The 16,723-nt window shown below is 36.1% G+C and overlaps 1 protein-coding gene across 1 annotated transcript; it reads left to right on the top strand.

The window, feature by feature from the left end:
- The first annotated feature begins 3,190 nt into the window (after window positions 1-3,190).
- On the top strand, window positions 3,191-8,764 carry LOC104245334 (mini-chromosome maintenance complex-binding protein). Its single transcript, XM_009800927.2, has 13 exons — window positions 3,191-3,544; window positions 3,648-3,761; window positions 4,296-4,427; window positions 4,541-4,585; window positions 4,788-4,907; window positions 5,311-5,469; window positions 6,186-6,260; window positions 6,504-6,617; window positions 6,709-6,911; window positions 7,013-7,148; window positions 7,422-7,649; window positions 8,059-8,126; window positions 8,205-8,764. Exons 1-13 carry the CDS (start codon window positions 3,263-3,265, stop codon window positions 8,326-8,328), a joined length of 1,800 nt encoding a protein of 599 aa, XP_009799229.1. The 5' UTR covers window positions 3,191-3,262; the 3' UTR covers window positions 8,329-8,764.
- The last annotated feature ends 7,959 nt before the right edge of the window (window positions 8,765-16,723 follow it).

Here is a 16,723-nt window from a genome sequence, read left to right as displayed (position 1 = left end):
TTTAAAACTTTCAAATAAAAACCAAAAAATGCAAAATGGAGGGGGGGGGGGATATTTTTTGATGGTTTTAGAATATTCCTAATGATGCAAATGATCTACTCATATGATAAAAATACAATCAAATACACAAATAAAATACCTAAATTTCTACAAAACAATTAAAATTATTTTAAATATTTTTTAGGAGTAATTTATATATGGGGCAAAAAGTACGTGCTCACAATAGAAATCTGGTCAAAATGTATTTTATATACGACAATAATTTTTTATTGTACAGAATCCGATCAAAAACTGCAATTTACATACAACTCATAAATAACTTATACAGAGATTTTTGTTTTACATAGTTCGATAAAAAATTACTCCCTATATTCCAATTTATGTGAACTTGTTTGACCGGGCACAAAATTTAAGAAAAAAATAAGACTTTTGGAATTCGTGGTCCTAAACAAGTTAAAAAAGGACCAGAGTATTTGTGTGGTTATAAGAACTTCTCATTAAGGGTAAAATTGTAAGTTTAAACTAAATTGTTTCCAAATTTAGAAAGGGGTCATTCTTTTTGGAACGGACCAAAAAAGAAATAGGTTCACATAGACTGAAACGGAGGGAGTATAATTTTACAACTTATATAACAATAAGTATATAATTATATTAGTTGTATATATTTTATATGTCGCTTGTACACCTGACATACTAAATATATACAATTTAATTATGTCTTTTCCTTTTGAGTTTCAATATGAAATTCCAACTAAATTCTACTCGAATGTTCACCAAATTTTCTAAAAATCGAGATATAAATTCCAAAGAATATTTTCAATCATTTGTAATAATACCAATCCAAATAAGTACTAATAATTTCATAAAATTTAATTTTCGAATTCAAAGCTTGATATTTTTAATGATGTTCACCTTGCATGCTGTTCCAAAGATCACGATGTTAGCTTACCTCACATCCTATCATAATTTGTAAATTGTTGGCTTATTAAATCCTTCATAATTAATTTTGGCTTATAAGATCTTCATAGAGGTCAACTAATGGCCATGACATGACAAAAGGCGTGCTTCTCATCACACACACTGAGTGGCTGGAAAGGTTGGGAAAATTAAATATTCTTGTACTGGTTGAAGTTTGTTACTCTCTTATTCCATTTAATTTAACACTTATGGATAAATATACCTGAGAAAAAGGGAGAGGGGGAGAGAATCTAATTATATGTATATGTATATGAGAACGTAATTAAGTGATAATTTCTTTAAGAGGAATAAATAAATTTATAATTCCATAAATAGGTAAAAATCCCATTGCTATGCCTATTGACCGTATACTCCCGAACAATTTCCAATATTTATTTAATTGCATATTACATCTTGCCATTTTGGATTTGTGGTACAAAACCACACTTATTTTTTAAACTATAAATATTATAGAAATAAACAAATTGATTTCTTTTCTTCCGTCGAAACTAATTTTTGGTAAATTTTCTCTATTTTGAGATTATGAAGTATGTTATGACCAAAAAAAACAGATTATGAAGTATGTTCTTGTAAAAATGGCATGGGGTAGCCACTATTTAAGGTGGTATTTATTTTTTATCCAGCAATTCTAATGTTGAGAAAAAATAGTCACTATTCTATTAAAATTAATATGAAAAGACATTTTTACCCTTTCTTCCATTGTTTTTCTTCTCAAACCCTCGCTTCTCAGCTCTTGTTTCTTTATTAAGAACTAATCAAGCTGGGCGTGGCTCTTGCAGAGGAAGTTAGTTCATTTAATCTATAATTTTTAGCTGGAAAATACAAGAAAATAAAAGGAAAAACACAAACAAGTGTTTCTCCTTTCTTTGTTTGAGATATTCACAAACAAAAATCAGTGCAAATGGGGTATTTGTTGAAAGAGGTTTTGAAGATATTTTGTGGAGTGAATTAATGGTCTTAGGCTGTTTTTTGGAAGTGGAAGATCAGTTGCCAGAATACCAATTGAGTTTTCATATTTCAAAGAATCAAATTCTCTTTTTTTTATGTAGGTCCTAAACTTATAATTGGAAATTCTAAAATTAAGAATATTTGGTCCTTAACTTAGAGTTACAAACATAGAAATTAAGGACAGACAGTCTTTAACTTAGAGTTACAAATTCAAAAGTTAAGGACACTTGGTCGTGAACTTAGACTAACAAGCTCAAAAGTTAAGGACTATAGGTCCTGAACTTACAGTTACAAGTTCAAAAGTTAAGGACAATGGGTCCTGAAGTTTGAATTCCAAGTTCAAAAGTTAAAGATAATAGGTCCTTAACTTTGAATTCCAAGTTCAAAAGTTAAGGACACTAGTTAAGGACACTTGGTCCTTAACTTTGAGTTACAAGTTAACAAGTTAAGGACACTTGGTCCTGAACTTCAAGTTCCAAGTTCAAAAGTTAAGGACATTTGGTCCTGAACTTTGGCTTACAAGTTCCAAAAATTAAGGACACTTAGTCCTTAACTTTGAATTCCAAGTTCAAAAGTTAAGGACACTTGGTCCTGAACTTAGACTTACAAGTTCAAAAGTTAAGGACACTTGGTCCTAAACTTAGACTAACAAGTTCAAAAGTTAAGGACAGACAGTCCTTAACTTACAGTTACAAGATCAATAGTTAAGGACAATAGGTTCTTAACTTTGACTTACAAGTTCAAAAGTTAAGGACGTGGTCGTGAAGTTTGAGTTCCAAGTTCAAAAGTTAAGGACATGTAGTCCTGAAATCCTGAAGTTAAGTTCAAAAGTTAAGGACATATAGTCCTGAAGTCCTAAACTTAGAGTTTCAAGTTCAAAAGTTAAGGACATGTAGTCCTGAACTTAGAGTTCTAAGTTCAAAAGTTAAGGACATATAGTCCTGAAGTCTTGAAATTAAGTTCAAAAGTTAAGGACATGAGCAGAAAGGTATTTTCATCCGGACAGTTAAAGTTTATTAAAGTAGTGGCTAAAGACTAAAGACATTTTAAACAGTGACTTAAAAGTAAATACATGGGTTATTAGAGGCTAACCGTGCACTTCCCCCTATGTTCTTTTAGGTTGGGCCGGACTGCAGAATCGTCCGATTAGAGCCTAGTCCAAAACTGGGCCCTGAAACTTGGCGGGAAATCCAGCAGCCTCCACAACTTGGCGGGAAAACGTGCACCTACTTAGGACTCGGAGAGGGAATGCCACTAACTGCCATTCTCCTTCAACCCTAGCCTCTCTGCATTTCGTCTCATCATTTTTCCAATTGATCAGAGAATACAATTAAAAATGGTGGGCTTACCGTATGATTGCCTCACAAATCCACTGGGAGCCGTCCGATTGACATTTGAAAAGGCGGTAGCTTCAGGCTCTGATCCAGCCACATTCGACGGCAAGGACTGGGGCGCCACTGATCTTTTCAGTCAGTTCCTTTTTGACGATGGCGGTCTTTCTAAGGTTCCATTTCTGAATCCTTCAACAATGACATGGGTGCAGCCCAACACTCTAGTTCGATTTCGGGGAATGATACAAGACATGTTGGGTAATGAATTCTATGTTGGCGCATACAAGGTATCATTTGTCCCTTGATTTCTCATACTGACAGAGAACCTAATGTCTTCTTTGACCAATTTTTTTCTAACACTTGTTTTTTTTTTTGGTGTTCTAATTTAAGGAGGGAGAAACTTGGAGAACAAATAAGTTTGCTGACTTGTCTCAATTCCCTATGGCTACGGGTTCTTCACCTGACATGCGTGTGTGGGAGCGGCGTTTACTTTACTGTGTTCCTGTAAGTCCTTGTTTCTCCACTGACTACGGCCACTACTTTTCACAAGTAAATAAACTTTCTGTATCAAAACAAAATTCATGTTAGGCTTTAATAAATTTAATTTGTTAGTATTTATAAAAATGATTATCTTATATTCCCTCCTTTGACAAGGCATACAATTTAAGAAAGTAAAGATTTTTTTTTCAAGCTTGTGATCTAAAACATACTATAGCATTTAGGTTGCTAAAAGCTTAAATTTGAATTGTTTCCAAATATAGTAATGTGTCATCTTTTGGAACAGACATATAAAGAAATAGTGTCATATAAATATTTCATAGGTTGGATAAATTTCCTAAATTTGATTTCTAGTAGGAGTTATAATCTTAGCTTGGAGTGATTATTTTTCGTCAGTTGTTTTCTAAGAGAATTTCGTTCTTGTCCTTTCAAGCAGACTTACTCTTGTATAATTCTTTTTTACATTGATGGAATAGATAAACTGAAACTCATATTTGCTTATGTTTACAAAGTTGTTTATGTATTCTTGTCTTGATTTAGGTTCCAGGGCAGAATTCATGGATTGAACCTTCTTCTGGAGCCTTGCTAAATCCATGCGCAATTTCTTCATCTCCACAGAGGGAGAAGCGCCAGAGGGACAATGATCTAGCAATGGATGACGTCGATATGCAAGTAGATATCCATCTCTTTGTCTGGATATTCCGGAATTTTATTTTGCTATAAATTAACCAGATGACAAATAAGCATATTAACACAAGGCATTTTAATGATGTTTTTATTGATAGGTCACAGATGAGGAGGTTCATGATTCCACATCCAACAAAAAGATGGTATGGCACACTGAGTTTGTTATTACTTCATTGTCTTACTTTGTTCAACCTTCAATTACTAGCTGTCCTTGACTTGAAAATTGTGTATGTAAACTTGTGCTTATGTTGGTTGCTATTAATAAAATGTTTGCATTATCTGTTTTTTTATCAACTCTTTGTCCATCAACATCTAATAAGCTTCCTTTTTTTGTTAATAAACCAGCGAGAGGATGGAATTGCTTCAGGTTCATCAAATTCAGGAAGCACTCCAACTGAGGGCGTTGGTTCTGCTACGAGTGTGCTTCCAAATTTTGACACAACTTCTTTTCCATGTCTTGTGAAGGTAAATCTTGAGTTGCTCATTTAAGCTGAACTTTGCATATGCACCTCATCCTTATATCATCCAATTTCATTCTTTTAACTATCTTAGGAAGAATTTGCAAACTGATAAAACTTGGTGGGCGAATTTTCCATCTCCAAGGAAAAATGCTCCGATCTCCTATGAGAAAAATTCCCAATTTTCCTTTTGGGGCTTCAACTCTCACATAAAGTTCTTGTTTTGACAATTCAAAAGTTGGAGAAGGTTTTTTACTAATGAACCGATATCCAAAATCATTCCATTCAGGATCTTTTAATCCGTCAGAACGTCGGATTTCTGAATTTTCGTAAGGCCCTCCTGGAATTCCTTCAAAGCCTGTTGAATAATCTTTGTGGATTCTAACTATTTACATTTTTAATCCTTACAGATATACGACTCTCCTGATTCTGATTTGAAGCTAAATGATGTTTTTGAGTTTATTGGCGTCTTCACATTTGATCCGGAGTTTCCAGTAGACAAAAATGACAACAAGGATTTGGAGAGCAGCTTCTGTGATGATACATTGGTCCAGATGCCTCCTAGCAAGGTATTCTTCTTCAAATGCTTTTATGTGATGAGGCCTGCTTTAGTCATATGGAGTGAGTTTTAGGGTGTTGAAGTGATTCAGGCAGAATTATGACTAATTATTATTATTATCGGTCACTACCGGGTTTGATACTTAGAATACTTCTACAAACATGAACTTCCCTTCAACATGTTTTACTTCTCTGAATTACTTAGTTGTCAAAGGCAATCTTTGGTTCTGAGCATTGCAATCCAATAATTACCTTCATATGACTGTGTTCCTTGGACAACATCCTGCTATGGTCTTTTGGTTCGAATATCTTCTCTGTTCAGCAAACCACCTTAATGCTTTTCCTTGCTCTCAGCCAATCAAGAGATGGTAACTAAAACTAAAATCGTTATTTCTACAATGGTAGTGTGACATTCTGTGTCTTGGAGCAAAGTAAAAGGGAACATCACAGTTGTAGGACTTTTTCCATTCTATATAACATCCAATGACGGATCAGGGTACAATATATTTCTGTTTGATAGAAGCCTCTGCATTTGCTCCTGGTATCTTCATCTATTAAATCATTTGATGGCATATAGTTGCTTAAGCTAAAGCCAAGGCTACATTGATATCTGGTAGAAGCTAAATCAACTATGCAGAATGATTCTGTTGAAAGGGCAGCGGTGTAAATATATTTAGAAGCATTCAAGTCTCTTGAGCATGCACTTAAAGACACCTCTTTGTTTCAGGTACCTCGACTCCATTGCCTTGTTCACAGGAAGCTTACCGCTCAAGACTTTATTTCAGGCCCACTCACATTCGAGGTAGTTGAATGGCAAACTCTTATTATCTTTACCTATTTATTCTGATCTTTTTTATTTTATTTTTCTATGTTTTTGGAGGGGGGTGGGATAGGAGGGGATGTTTTTCTGACAGTATCTGCGAAATAATGCCAGTTGGGCTACTTCGCGAGCATAAAATTTTCTTGCATTCTAGACTAATTACTGTTTTTGTTTTGCTTGTTATGACTAATGATCCTTCTTGCTCATCTATTATTATTGTTGCAGCTTAAATCACAACTGGTGAAAGGAATAAGGGAAGCTCTAGTAGGGCACCTCACGACTGTCCTAGGAAATGATGGTGTTGCAGCTAATTTCATGTTATTGCATCTGTTGTCTAAGGCATGAAAATGACTCACTCGTCTTACCTGTAGCTGGATAGATTAGAGACTTTCTATTTGTGAGATACTGATATCAAGTACCTTCTTTTCAGGTGCATGCCAGAGCGGATTCAATTGCTGTTGGAAAGCTTTCCTTGAACCTAACATGTTTTACCAAGGAAACTCTGTCTATTTTTGGTCATCGTCTTAATTTTGCACTCAAGAACCTTCTACCATTTACACATTATGTACCTTTAACAGTGGATTACCTTAACAAAGTTTCTCTTGCCCCAAGAAAAGATTATCAAACTAACAGGTATTTGGTAGTTCAATATGATAAACCAGATTTAGTGATATTTATGTTCAGTTGACATGTCATTATTAGCCTTTTGTGTAATTTCGTGGTGGATGCTTCAGACTGGTATCAGGGATACTGCAACTTGCTGAAGGCTCTCATTTAACCATTGATGAGACACAACTACAAGCAGGGACTCTTAACTCTACTGGGGTTGATAACGCAAGGGTCCTGAAAAGCTTGTTGGAATTGCAAAAGGTAATTATGGAATGATGCTTATCTTTGCAAATATGTTTTCTTTTGTGTCCGCATACTGGAAGACAGTAATATATGAAAAAGTAACAGATATTAATTGAGTATGAAAATAATACCAGGTTAAAAGTATATGCCAAAGTAATAGATAATAATTGGGTATGATAATAATACCAGTTTAATAATATTCATGCAGGTTGGGTTGTTTAGGCGTATTTGCTTTCGGAAGTATAAACTGAAGTTATCTTATATCCACTTGTTCTTCCCTTCTTTTTCTAGGTTGAATATGACTTCACTTATTATAAGATGGACATACCTGCGGACACTCAGTTGCTAGTTCTTTCTGAGGGGAAATCCAATATACTCCCAGCAGATTTGGTTTTACCATTCCGTCCATTGTCATTAGATGCTGCTCAAGATGTTGAGACAGAAGTGCTGCGATCTTGGAGATGGTACCTGGCTACTATGAGATCATTGTCACACTCTATTGAGCAAGAAATGCAGAAGGTAAGAGTTTATGCTAGACATCTGCCTCTCATGGTTTAAGACAAAGTCAGAAGACGAGTTTAAACACTTTGTATTCCATGCAACCTCAAAACTCCCAAACATTTTGTTAAAATAAAATGGTCACTTCAGAAAAAAAAAAATGGTCACTTTAAATTTGGTATAAACATTTGTTTTCCATTTAAACTCTTTTTATGTTACAGTGATTTTGATAGTTGATCAATAACCACTCGCCTTGGTAAAAATCCCCTTAAAGCTCCATGCTTATTGTTTGTGATTGTAAGCCTTCAAAGTAGTACTAACTCATTATTGATTGCGCCTTGGTAAAAATCCCCTTAAAGCTCCATGCTTATTGTTTGTGATCGTAAGCCTTCAAAGTAGTACTAACTCATTATTGATTGCCACATTACAGGTGGTAGAAGATGACTTAGTAGCTGCCAGGCAGGCAGATAGAAGCTTAAGTAGCCAAGATTTCAGCAGGTCAGTTGGAGTATTAGTTTTATTTGTTTGGTTTTCATGTCACGCCATTGGTTGTGTTAAAACCGATGTGTGCTGCAGGTTGCTGACAATGGGACGTCTTATATCACTAAGTTTTGGTGAAACCTCTTTAACCCTTGAACATTGGCAAATGGCCAAAGAACTAGAGCGCCTTCGAAAGGAGAGATTGCAGGGTAGCTCATAAAACATTACTGGAGCGGGAAATTGGGTCACAAACCGTGTATACTTGTTAAGTGAAACAGTGGATCACTTTCTTCACTCTCTGTATAAAATGATGATGTGCCAAATCTTAAGCTGTGCTGGTATTGATCAGTTAACGCACTGAAAAGGAACTGATATTCGGAGTGGTCTTATAGATTACTACAGTTTTCTTCAGCATTTCGTATGACGGTGTTCCAAACTGAAACCTCTTTAACAGGAACATTATGTTTTATGTAAATGACTAGTCACAACCTGTTTCGGGTATGCGTAACATTTTTCATTTCGGGTCGTTTCAAAACGTTTGTACCATTTTATTTTTATATAATTTTCAAGTATTCTAATTATTTAAATTACTAAAATATCTAAACTTTGATCATGTATTATTTTGTTTTATTTATCTCAAGCTAACTTTTCAGTTATGACTTTAAGTGTGAAGACTTTTAATAGTGTGAACTCATTTTACTAAAATACCCGTTAGAAACTAAACGACCAAATTTCTCTCTAAATTTACCGTCTAAAATATCCTCCCATTAAATGCTTGATGGCATTCCTCTTTTTCCCTCCCTTCTATTCCTCTGTACAATATATATATATATATATATATATATATATATATATATATATATATATATATTTACTCAAACTAGGGTTTTAACAGCAATTCCAGCTCTGACCCATTTCTCAAAATTGCAAATAAAACTCTACAAAAATATGGGTATACAAGGTCTTTTGCTCCTCTTCGAATCAATCTTGTTGCCCACACACATGAAATAGTTGAAAGGCTGCTGTGTTGCCGTTGATACTGCACCTTTCTTTGAGCGAAGACCTGTGTATTTTCTATTCCTCCAGTATTTTCTATTTTTCACTTATTTACTACAAGATCTTTTTTCAAATGCTTGATGGTTCCATGTGTCAAAGAATCTTTTTTTTAATTTTCTTTTACCCTTGATTTGTTTTGTAATTTATAGTAAATATTTAATGGGTCAAGGATTATGGAGTTGTTTTCTTAATGATTTAGTTTCATCGGATAATGCACAGTGAAGTTGGCTATGTAATTTGGATCCTATTAAATGATAAAATGATGGCTACAGAACGTGCGAATTGTAATGAATCTTATTCAACCCTAAGCGTTTTCAACTCCTAGCATTAATTTTAGCTACAGAGTTCAATGTTTTGGAGTTATTTTCAACTTCTAAGAGAAATTTTAAAAACTATCTTAATAAAGGGTGATGCTAAACGGGGGCATTTGCATATATACACGTTTTTTGGGTCACGTTTTAACTTGTACTCATTTTGCAAAAAAATTGCAAGTGTACCTACTTTTTCGCGTAACTTCAGCATACGGGGCTGAAGTAGCAAAGACAATCACGCAAAACTTCAGCATTCTAGTAGACGGGACTGAAGTAGCAAGTGTGCCGAAGTTTTTATTTGTAATTGCTGAACTTAAGCATAATAGTTGAAGTTTTGTTCTCTATTTGCTGAAGTTTTTGTTTGTAATTGCTGAACTTAAGCATAGTAGCTGAAGTTTTGTTCTCTATTTACTGAACTTTTTGTTTGTAATTGCTGATATTTTTGTTTTGTAACTGACGAACTTCAGCTTTAGAGCTGAAGTTTTTGTTTTTGTAACTGGTGAATTTCAGCTCTAGAGCTGAAGTTTTTGTTTTGTAACTGGCGAAGTTTTTGTTTTGTAACTGTCGAACTTCAGCTCTAGAGTTGAAATTTTTGTTCGTAACTGGCGAACTTCAGCTCTAGAGCTGAAGTTTTTGTTTGTAACTGAACAAATTCAAAGGGACTCTTCCACCATATTGGGGAATCACTCTCCTAATTTGTACTACATAGTAAGGCTGTATTGTGGGCCAGCCCTAGCCCGGGACCGCTAGCAAACGGGCCAAACGGGTCGGTTCAAATGGGCCGGTCCCTAACGGTCCTAAAAGCCCACTATGGGTCGGTCCTCCCAAAATAGACCGCGAGCTCGGGACCGTTAAGCATGAGACCGGCAGGCGGGCCTGAGCCGGTTCAACCGGGCCTAACGGGCCCAATGGCTATTTAAAAAAAAAATTTTAAAAAGCCGACGGTTAGAAGTTTAAAAACTAGTCGTTGGCCTGCCATTTTAGCCATTTGGCCCCCAAACTTTTTGTAATCACACTTTTTCCCTATTCTCAACTATAAATACCCCCTCATTTTTTCATTTTTACTCACAAAATCATCAATCTCTCTCATTTCTCAAACTCAAATTGAAGTATTCAAGTCTTCAAGTCTTCACTCATCTCTCATTTCTCAAACTCAAATTCTTAATTCAAGTTAAATCATGCTCGGTGATTCTAGATTGCACCCATTTATTTTGGAACACTTTAATGTGGTAGAAGAAAATGAAGAAATTTACATAATAAAGTGCAAGATCTGTGTTCGAGTCTACACTCGTCGTCCAAAGGAGGGCACAGACAGTTTAAGGAGGCATATAAAGAGTTGTCTTGCGCGTTCTCCAGACATTCGTATTTAAGATTTTAAGTTGATTTGAGACAATTTCTGTTATTTTAAAATTATTAGACGTATTATGCTTAATGTTTTAGTTTGTTAGATTAATTTGAAGTATTATGTTGAAAGCATTGAACTTTAATTTGAAGTATTAAATGTAAACTTTAATTTGCAGCTTTGATACCTAGTTCATCTTAATATATATAGACACACACACACACACATAAGCCATATAATTTAACACAAAATATCTCAAATCAACTTAAAAGCATAAATTGTGTGTTGTCTTGTCGGTCTGAAAAGCTGACCGACTGCAAAAAAGCTGTTTCATTTCAGAAAAAGTGAATATGTATAGGTGGTGGTGGACTACTTTTTGTGTGTTGTCTTGTCGGTCTGAAAAGCTGACCGACTGCAAAAAAGTTGTTTCGTTTCAGAAAAAGTGAATATGTGTAGGTGGTGGTGGACTACTTTTTATGTATTGTCTTGTCGGTCTGAAAAGCTAACCGACTGCAAAAAAGTTGTTTTGTTTCAGAAAAAATGAATATATATAGCGCGGTACTATACTACGTTTTGTGTGTTGGCTTGTCTACAAATAACGGGCACATTCTAATTATTTTCTGCGCTTAACAATAACCAATAGCAAATATTTCCATAAAAGCAAAGTTTTTCTTTACGCTTTAACAAATGTCTGAACCTCTTTATGTGCCAAGGTGCGAGTGCGGCAAAAAATGCATGATGCAAGACTGTTGGGATGATGGTGAAGCTGGACGCCGCTACTGGGCGTGTATAAACAAGTTTTATAGGGTTCCCGACGAACCTGTTTTCAATTTTGAGGTACGGATTGATGAACCCTGTCAGTAAGAATACTACAAAGAAAAGTTGCAGTATCTTCATTATTTGTGTTTGAAGCAGTGGGAAAGAGAGCGACAATCTAAACGAGAAGTTGCGGAGTTGAAGGAGAAACTCAAAGAGGTGGAAGAAGAAAAAAATACGCTGGAAGACAAATTTAAGTGGTTGGAGCAGAGAATACTAGGCGGTCGTAACTAAACAATGACATGTACGTGTTGAGCCTAGTAGTGTATCTTTATGTTTCCTGTGTCATGTGTTTTCATTAGTTGTACTGAATTTAAGTTATGTTAAGTTTCTATGTTTGTGTTTGTGTTGTACTGTTAAAATAAAGAAGAAACATGCCTTGACTATTTTTTTTAATTTTTTTTTATTTAAGACAATTTCTTGTAAATTATATATATATAATTTATAAGAAATTGCTTTAGATAGAAAATTTAAAAAAAAAAAAATAGCCCGGAATACTTAGGCCCGTTTAGCCCGGCCCATTTTGCCCGGGACCATGTGGGCTTAGGCCCGTAGTGGGCCGGTTCCACCCTCTAGGACCGCTAAGCCCAGGACCGTTTGGCCCGACCCATTTAGCCCATTTAGGCCCGGGCCCGGCCCACAATACAACCTTACTACATAGCCATATCTGAAAATTCTTTTTCAGGACCACTTCCTATTTCATTATCAAATTTGTCGAATCTTGAGTATCTTTTCGTAGATAGCAACAGCCTTACAAGTCAAGTTCCTAAGTTGGAGAAATTGTATAAGCTTAGTCATTTAAGCATATCCAGCAACCTCCTGGGAAGCGGAGGATATGATGACCTAAGCTTCATCTCGTCCTTAACAAATGCCACAAATCTTGAGGAATTAGGTTTGGATGATAATAACTTTGGAGGGGTGATTCCTGAATCAATGAAAAATCTCTCAACTTTGAATTCGGATTGAGGGCGGATATAACTTTAAGGAGGAGAAGGATGAGGAGAAAGGGGGCTGAAGTTGTTTAAAAAGTAGGTACAAGTTAAAACTTTTTAAAAAATGGGTATAGGTTAAATGGGGGTGACCAAATAGGGCGCCCCGTGCAATTTATTAAATTCCAAGCCTTGAAATATGCGAAAATTAAATGTTGGGAGCTGAAGAGTCTTGTGTATTATATTTGTATTTCCATTGTATTTATGTGTATTTTATGTTTATACAAATTATACGATTTAGTGTGTATATAAATTATTGTATTTTCTTCTTTTCTTAAAAATAAATACGGTATATGATTTATTATACTTCCTTCATATCAAACCAAGTCAAGTAGACACTTTACCCTATTTAAAAAATGGATTCAAACCAAGAAAATTCGGTGGTGCAAGAAAATATGAATCCATATCTACTTATTATTTATATTTCATAATTAAATTGCTAATTATATCCCAAAATATAACGATTGGTGTCAATTGACTAGTGGAACCATAGTAAACGTAATTATATGGTCGCTATCAATATACGCATGACCTTAATGAATAAAATTATATGTTGGCTACTATACACATATATATAAACGTTCAATGTAACTATATATAAAGCGCAACAATGTAATTAACTAGTGTCAATATCTACTTATTATTTATATTTCATAATTAAATTGCTAATTAAATCCTAAAATATAACGATTGGTGTCAATTGACTAGTGGAACCATAGTAAATATAATTTATGGTCGCTATCAATATTTACTTATTATATATATAAACGTTCCATGTAACTATATATAAAGCGCAATAATGTAATTAACTAGCATCAATATCTACTTATTATTTATATTTCATAGTTAAATTGCTAATTATATCCAAAATATAATGATTGGTGTCAATTGACTAGTGGAACCAGAGTAAACGTAATTATATGACCGCTATCAATATAGGCATGACCTTAATTAATGAAATTATATGTTGGCTACTATACACAATTGTGACGACCCGACCGGTCGTCTTAAGAATTTACGCCCCGATCCCCCATTAGCTACTTCCCCCGAGTTTATTTTTGCTATTTTGATTTGCCGAGATGTTCGGTTTTGGGTTTCGGAGAGTTTTGGAACACTTAGTCCCTAAATGAGAGCTTAAGTATTGGAAAGTTGACCGTAGTCGGAACAGTGTGAAGACAACCTCGGAATGGAAATCCGATGGTTCTGTTAGCTCCGTTGGGTGATTTCGGGCTTATGGGCATGTTCGGATTGTGTTTTGGAGGTTCGTAGTTAATTTAGGCTTGAAATGCCGAAAGGTCGAATTTTGAAGTTTCCGGTTCGATAGTGACATTTTTATCCAAGGGTCGGAATGGAATTCTTGAAGTTGGAGTAGCTCTGTAATGTTGAATGTGACGTGTGTGCAAAGTTTCAGTCATTCGGACGAGGTTTGATAGATCTTTTGATCGAAAGCGTATTTTTAGAGTTTTTGGAATTCTTAGGCTTGAATCCGATGAAAAATAGGTGTTTTGATGTTGTTTTGAGCATTCCGAAGGTTGGAACAAGTTTGAATGAAGTTATGGGATATGTTGGTAGGTTTGGTTGAGGTCCCGGGGGCCTTGTGATGATTTCAGATGGTTGACGGAAAGATTTTTGGAATTTTGGAGTTGCAGCTTCAACTGTTCTTCTGTCATAACCGCACCTGCGAGTATGGGACCGTAGGTGCGGAGCCGCAGAAGCGGCGGATCTATCGCAGAAGCGGAAATGGGGAAGTTCAGCAGGGACCGCAGAAGCGGTAGGATTTTCGCAGGAGCGGTACCGCATCTGCCGATGGGGAGTCGCAGATGCGGAAGATTGGTTTTAAGTAAGAAGTCGCAGATGCGACCCATGTTCCGCAAAAGCGGGACCGCAGATGCGGTAATAACTGGGCAGAAATAAGAAATTTCGAGGGTTTAGTTTCAAAAGTTGGAAATTCGATTTGGAGCTCGAAAGAGGGCGATTTTGAGAGGAAATTGAAGAGGAGATCATTGGGTAACAATTCTTTAACCCTTTTTAGTTATATTCCATCAATCTATAGTTAGTTTCATCATTTAATTTCGGATTGGAGATGAAAATTGGGGAAACGTTGGAAGAAAGTTCTTAGACCTAAAATTCTACTTTTGAGTGGGAATTTGACCTTAGATTTGGATAATTTTGGTATGCATGAACTCGTGAGAGTATGAGAATTCTGAAAATATAAAATTTACCCGATTCCGAGACGTGGGCCCGAGGGGCGTTTTGGTCATTTTACCTAATTTTGCGTATGAGCTTAGAACTTAATTGTAGAATCAGTTACTTGAAGTGTTATTTACATTATGCAATTGAATTGAATAGATTTGTGCCATTTAGAGTCGAATACTTGTGACAAGAACGTGATTTCGAGTTGATTTTGAGCTAGTTCGAGGTAAGTGGCTTGTCTAACCTTGTGTGGGGGACCTTCCCCTTTAGGATTTGGTGTATTTGATAATTGAAATGCCTTGTACGTAAGGTGACGAGTGCGTACTTGTGCTAATTGTTGGAAATCCGGTTTTTATTAAGTAATTACTAGTATGTTTCTTTTCCTGTTTTTATTACTTGCACCATTAAGCCTGTTGTTAGCTTAGAAAAGCATGTCTAGGTGACTTAATTGCTTTACTTGGTCAAACTGCCTTACCTGAATTCTGTGCAGCATGCTAGGCTAGAATTACTTGTTTGCCTTAATATGAAATTTGCCATTTCTGAATATTTCCATGTTGCTGCTGTGTATTTACATTGGGACTACGGATGTGGGATTCAGGTAGCTCCCCCTTGTCTGTATATTTTGGGACTACGGATTTGGGATTCCGGTAGATTCCCCTGCATAGTTATATGGAACTACGGGAATGCACCCGGTAGATTCCCCCAGTACTAGGTATTTACATTTGGGACTACAGAACGGGATTCCGGTAGATCCCCGTGCACCATGAGTTGGACTACAGGATGGGATCCCGGGAGATCCATTGGATATGTATATTTGGGACTACAAGACAGTATCCTGGGAGATCCCCGATTGTTATTTTTATGCTGAACCGTATTTCTTTCTGTGCTTACCTTGTTTCTGTAATACTTGTTGTTTCCCTTTATATCTTGTGATATTATTGTTGCACTTATTTATATTGTTTTGTTCTACACTGTTAAACCTTATATTTTATTTAACTTCAGTAGGGCCCAGACCTTCCTCGTCGCTGCCCGATCGAGGTTAGGCTTGACACTTCCTAAGTAACACTGTGGTGTACTCATGCCCTTTCTGCACATGTTTTTCATGTGCAGATCCAGGTACCTTGACTCAGACTTACCACCCTTGAGGTGAGGTGACCCTTCGAAGACTTCAAGGTATATTTGCCGCGTCCGCAGACCTAAGAGTCTCTCTCTATTATCTCCTGTAGTTACAACCCTTCTGTATTTACTTGTTTTAGACTATTCTGGAGTTAGACCACTATGTAATATCCTTAGCTTGTGATTCATGGGTTTCCGGGTCTTGAAAGTACGTACTGGCTTGATTGTTAAATATTGTGTATGCCGAGCGGCACTTTTAAACACTATTTTATTACTCTAATTCTGTTTTAAATCGTTTAATTTCGGCAATTTAGTTTATCTTTCGCAATTTAGGCTTACCTAGTCGTAGAGACTAAGTGCCGTCACGATGGTTCACAGAGGGCGAACCGGGGTTGTGACAAGTTGATATCAGTGCTCTAGGTTCATAGGAGTGATGAATCACAAGCCGGTTTATTAGAGTCTCACAAGTCGGGGTCGTGACAAGTTGATATCACTATTTTTTGTATCACTCGGTCAAGGCCAATGTGGTGGCCAATGCTTTGGGTCGCTAGGCAGAGAGTTTTAGCAGTTTGGCTTATTTACCAGCATCAGAGAGGCCTATGCCGATGGATGTTCAGGCCTTAGCTAGCCAGTTTGTGAGATTGGATCTTTCGGAGCTCAGTCAGGTTCTAGCATGCGTGGTTTCTCGGTCTACCTTATTTGATCGTATCAGGGAGCGGCAGTATGATGACTCTCATTTGCTTGTTCTCAAGGACAAGGTTCAGCATGGTGATGCCAGAGATGTGACTATTG

This window comes from Nicotiana sylvestris, chromosome 3, assembly GCF_000393655.2.
Source record: "Nicotiana sylvestris chromosome 3, ASM39365v2, whole genome shotgun sequence".
In the NCBI taxonomy this organism is placed as follows: domain Eukaryota; kingdom Viridiplantae; phylum Streptophyta; class Magnoliopsida; order Solanales; family Solanaceae; genus Nicotiana; species Nicotiana sylvestris.
This window is presented reverse-complemented; position numbering and strand designations above follow the sequence as displayed.

What these genes read in the sequence shown, in the direction of transcription:
- LOC104245334 (XM_009800927.2), top strand. Translation starts at nt 3,263, where the DNA reads ATGGTGGGCTTACCGTATGATTGCCTCACAAATCCACTGGGAGCCGTC. An exon ending in TGGATGACGTCGATATGCAA is followed by an intron (nt 4,428 to 4,540) that starts GTAGATATCCAT and finishes TTTTATTGATAG; the next exon opens with GTCACAGATGAGGAGGTTCA. An exon ending in TATTGCATCTGTTGTCTAAG is followed by an intron (nt 6,618 to 6,708) that starts GCATGAAAATGA and finishes CCTTCTTTTCAG; the next exon opens with GTGCATGCCAGAGCGGATTC.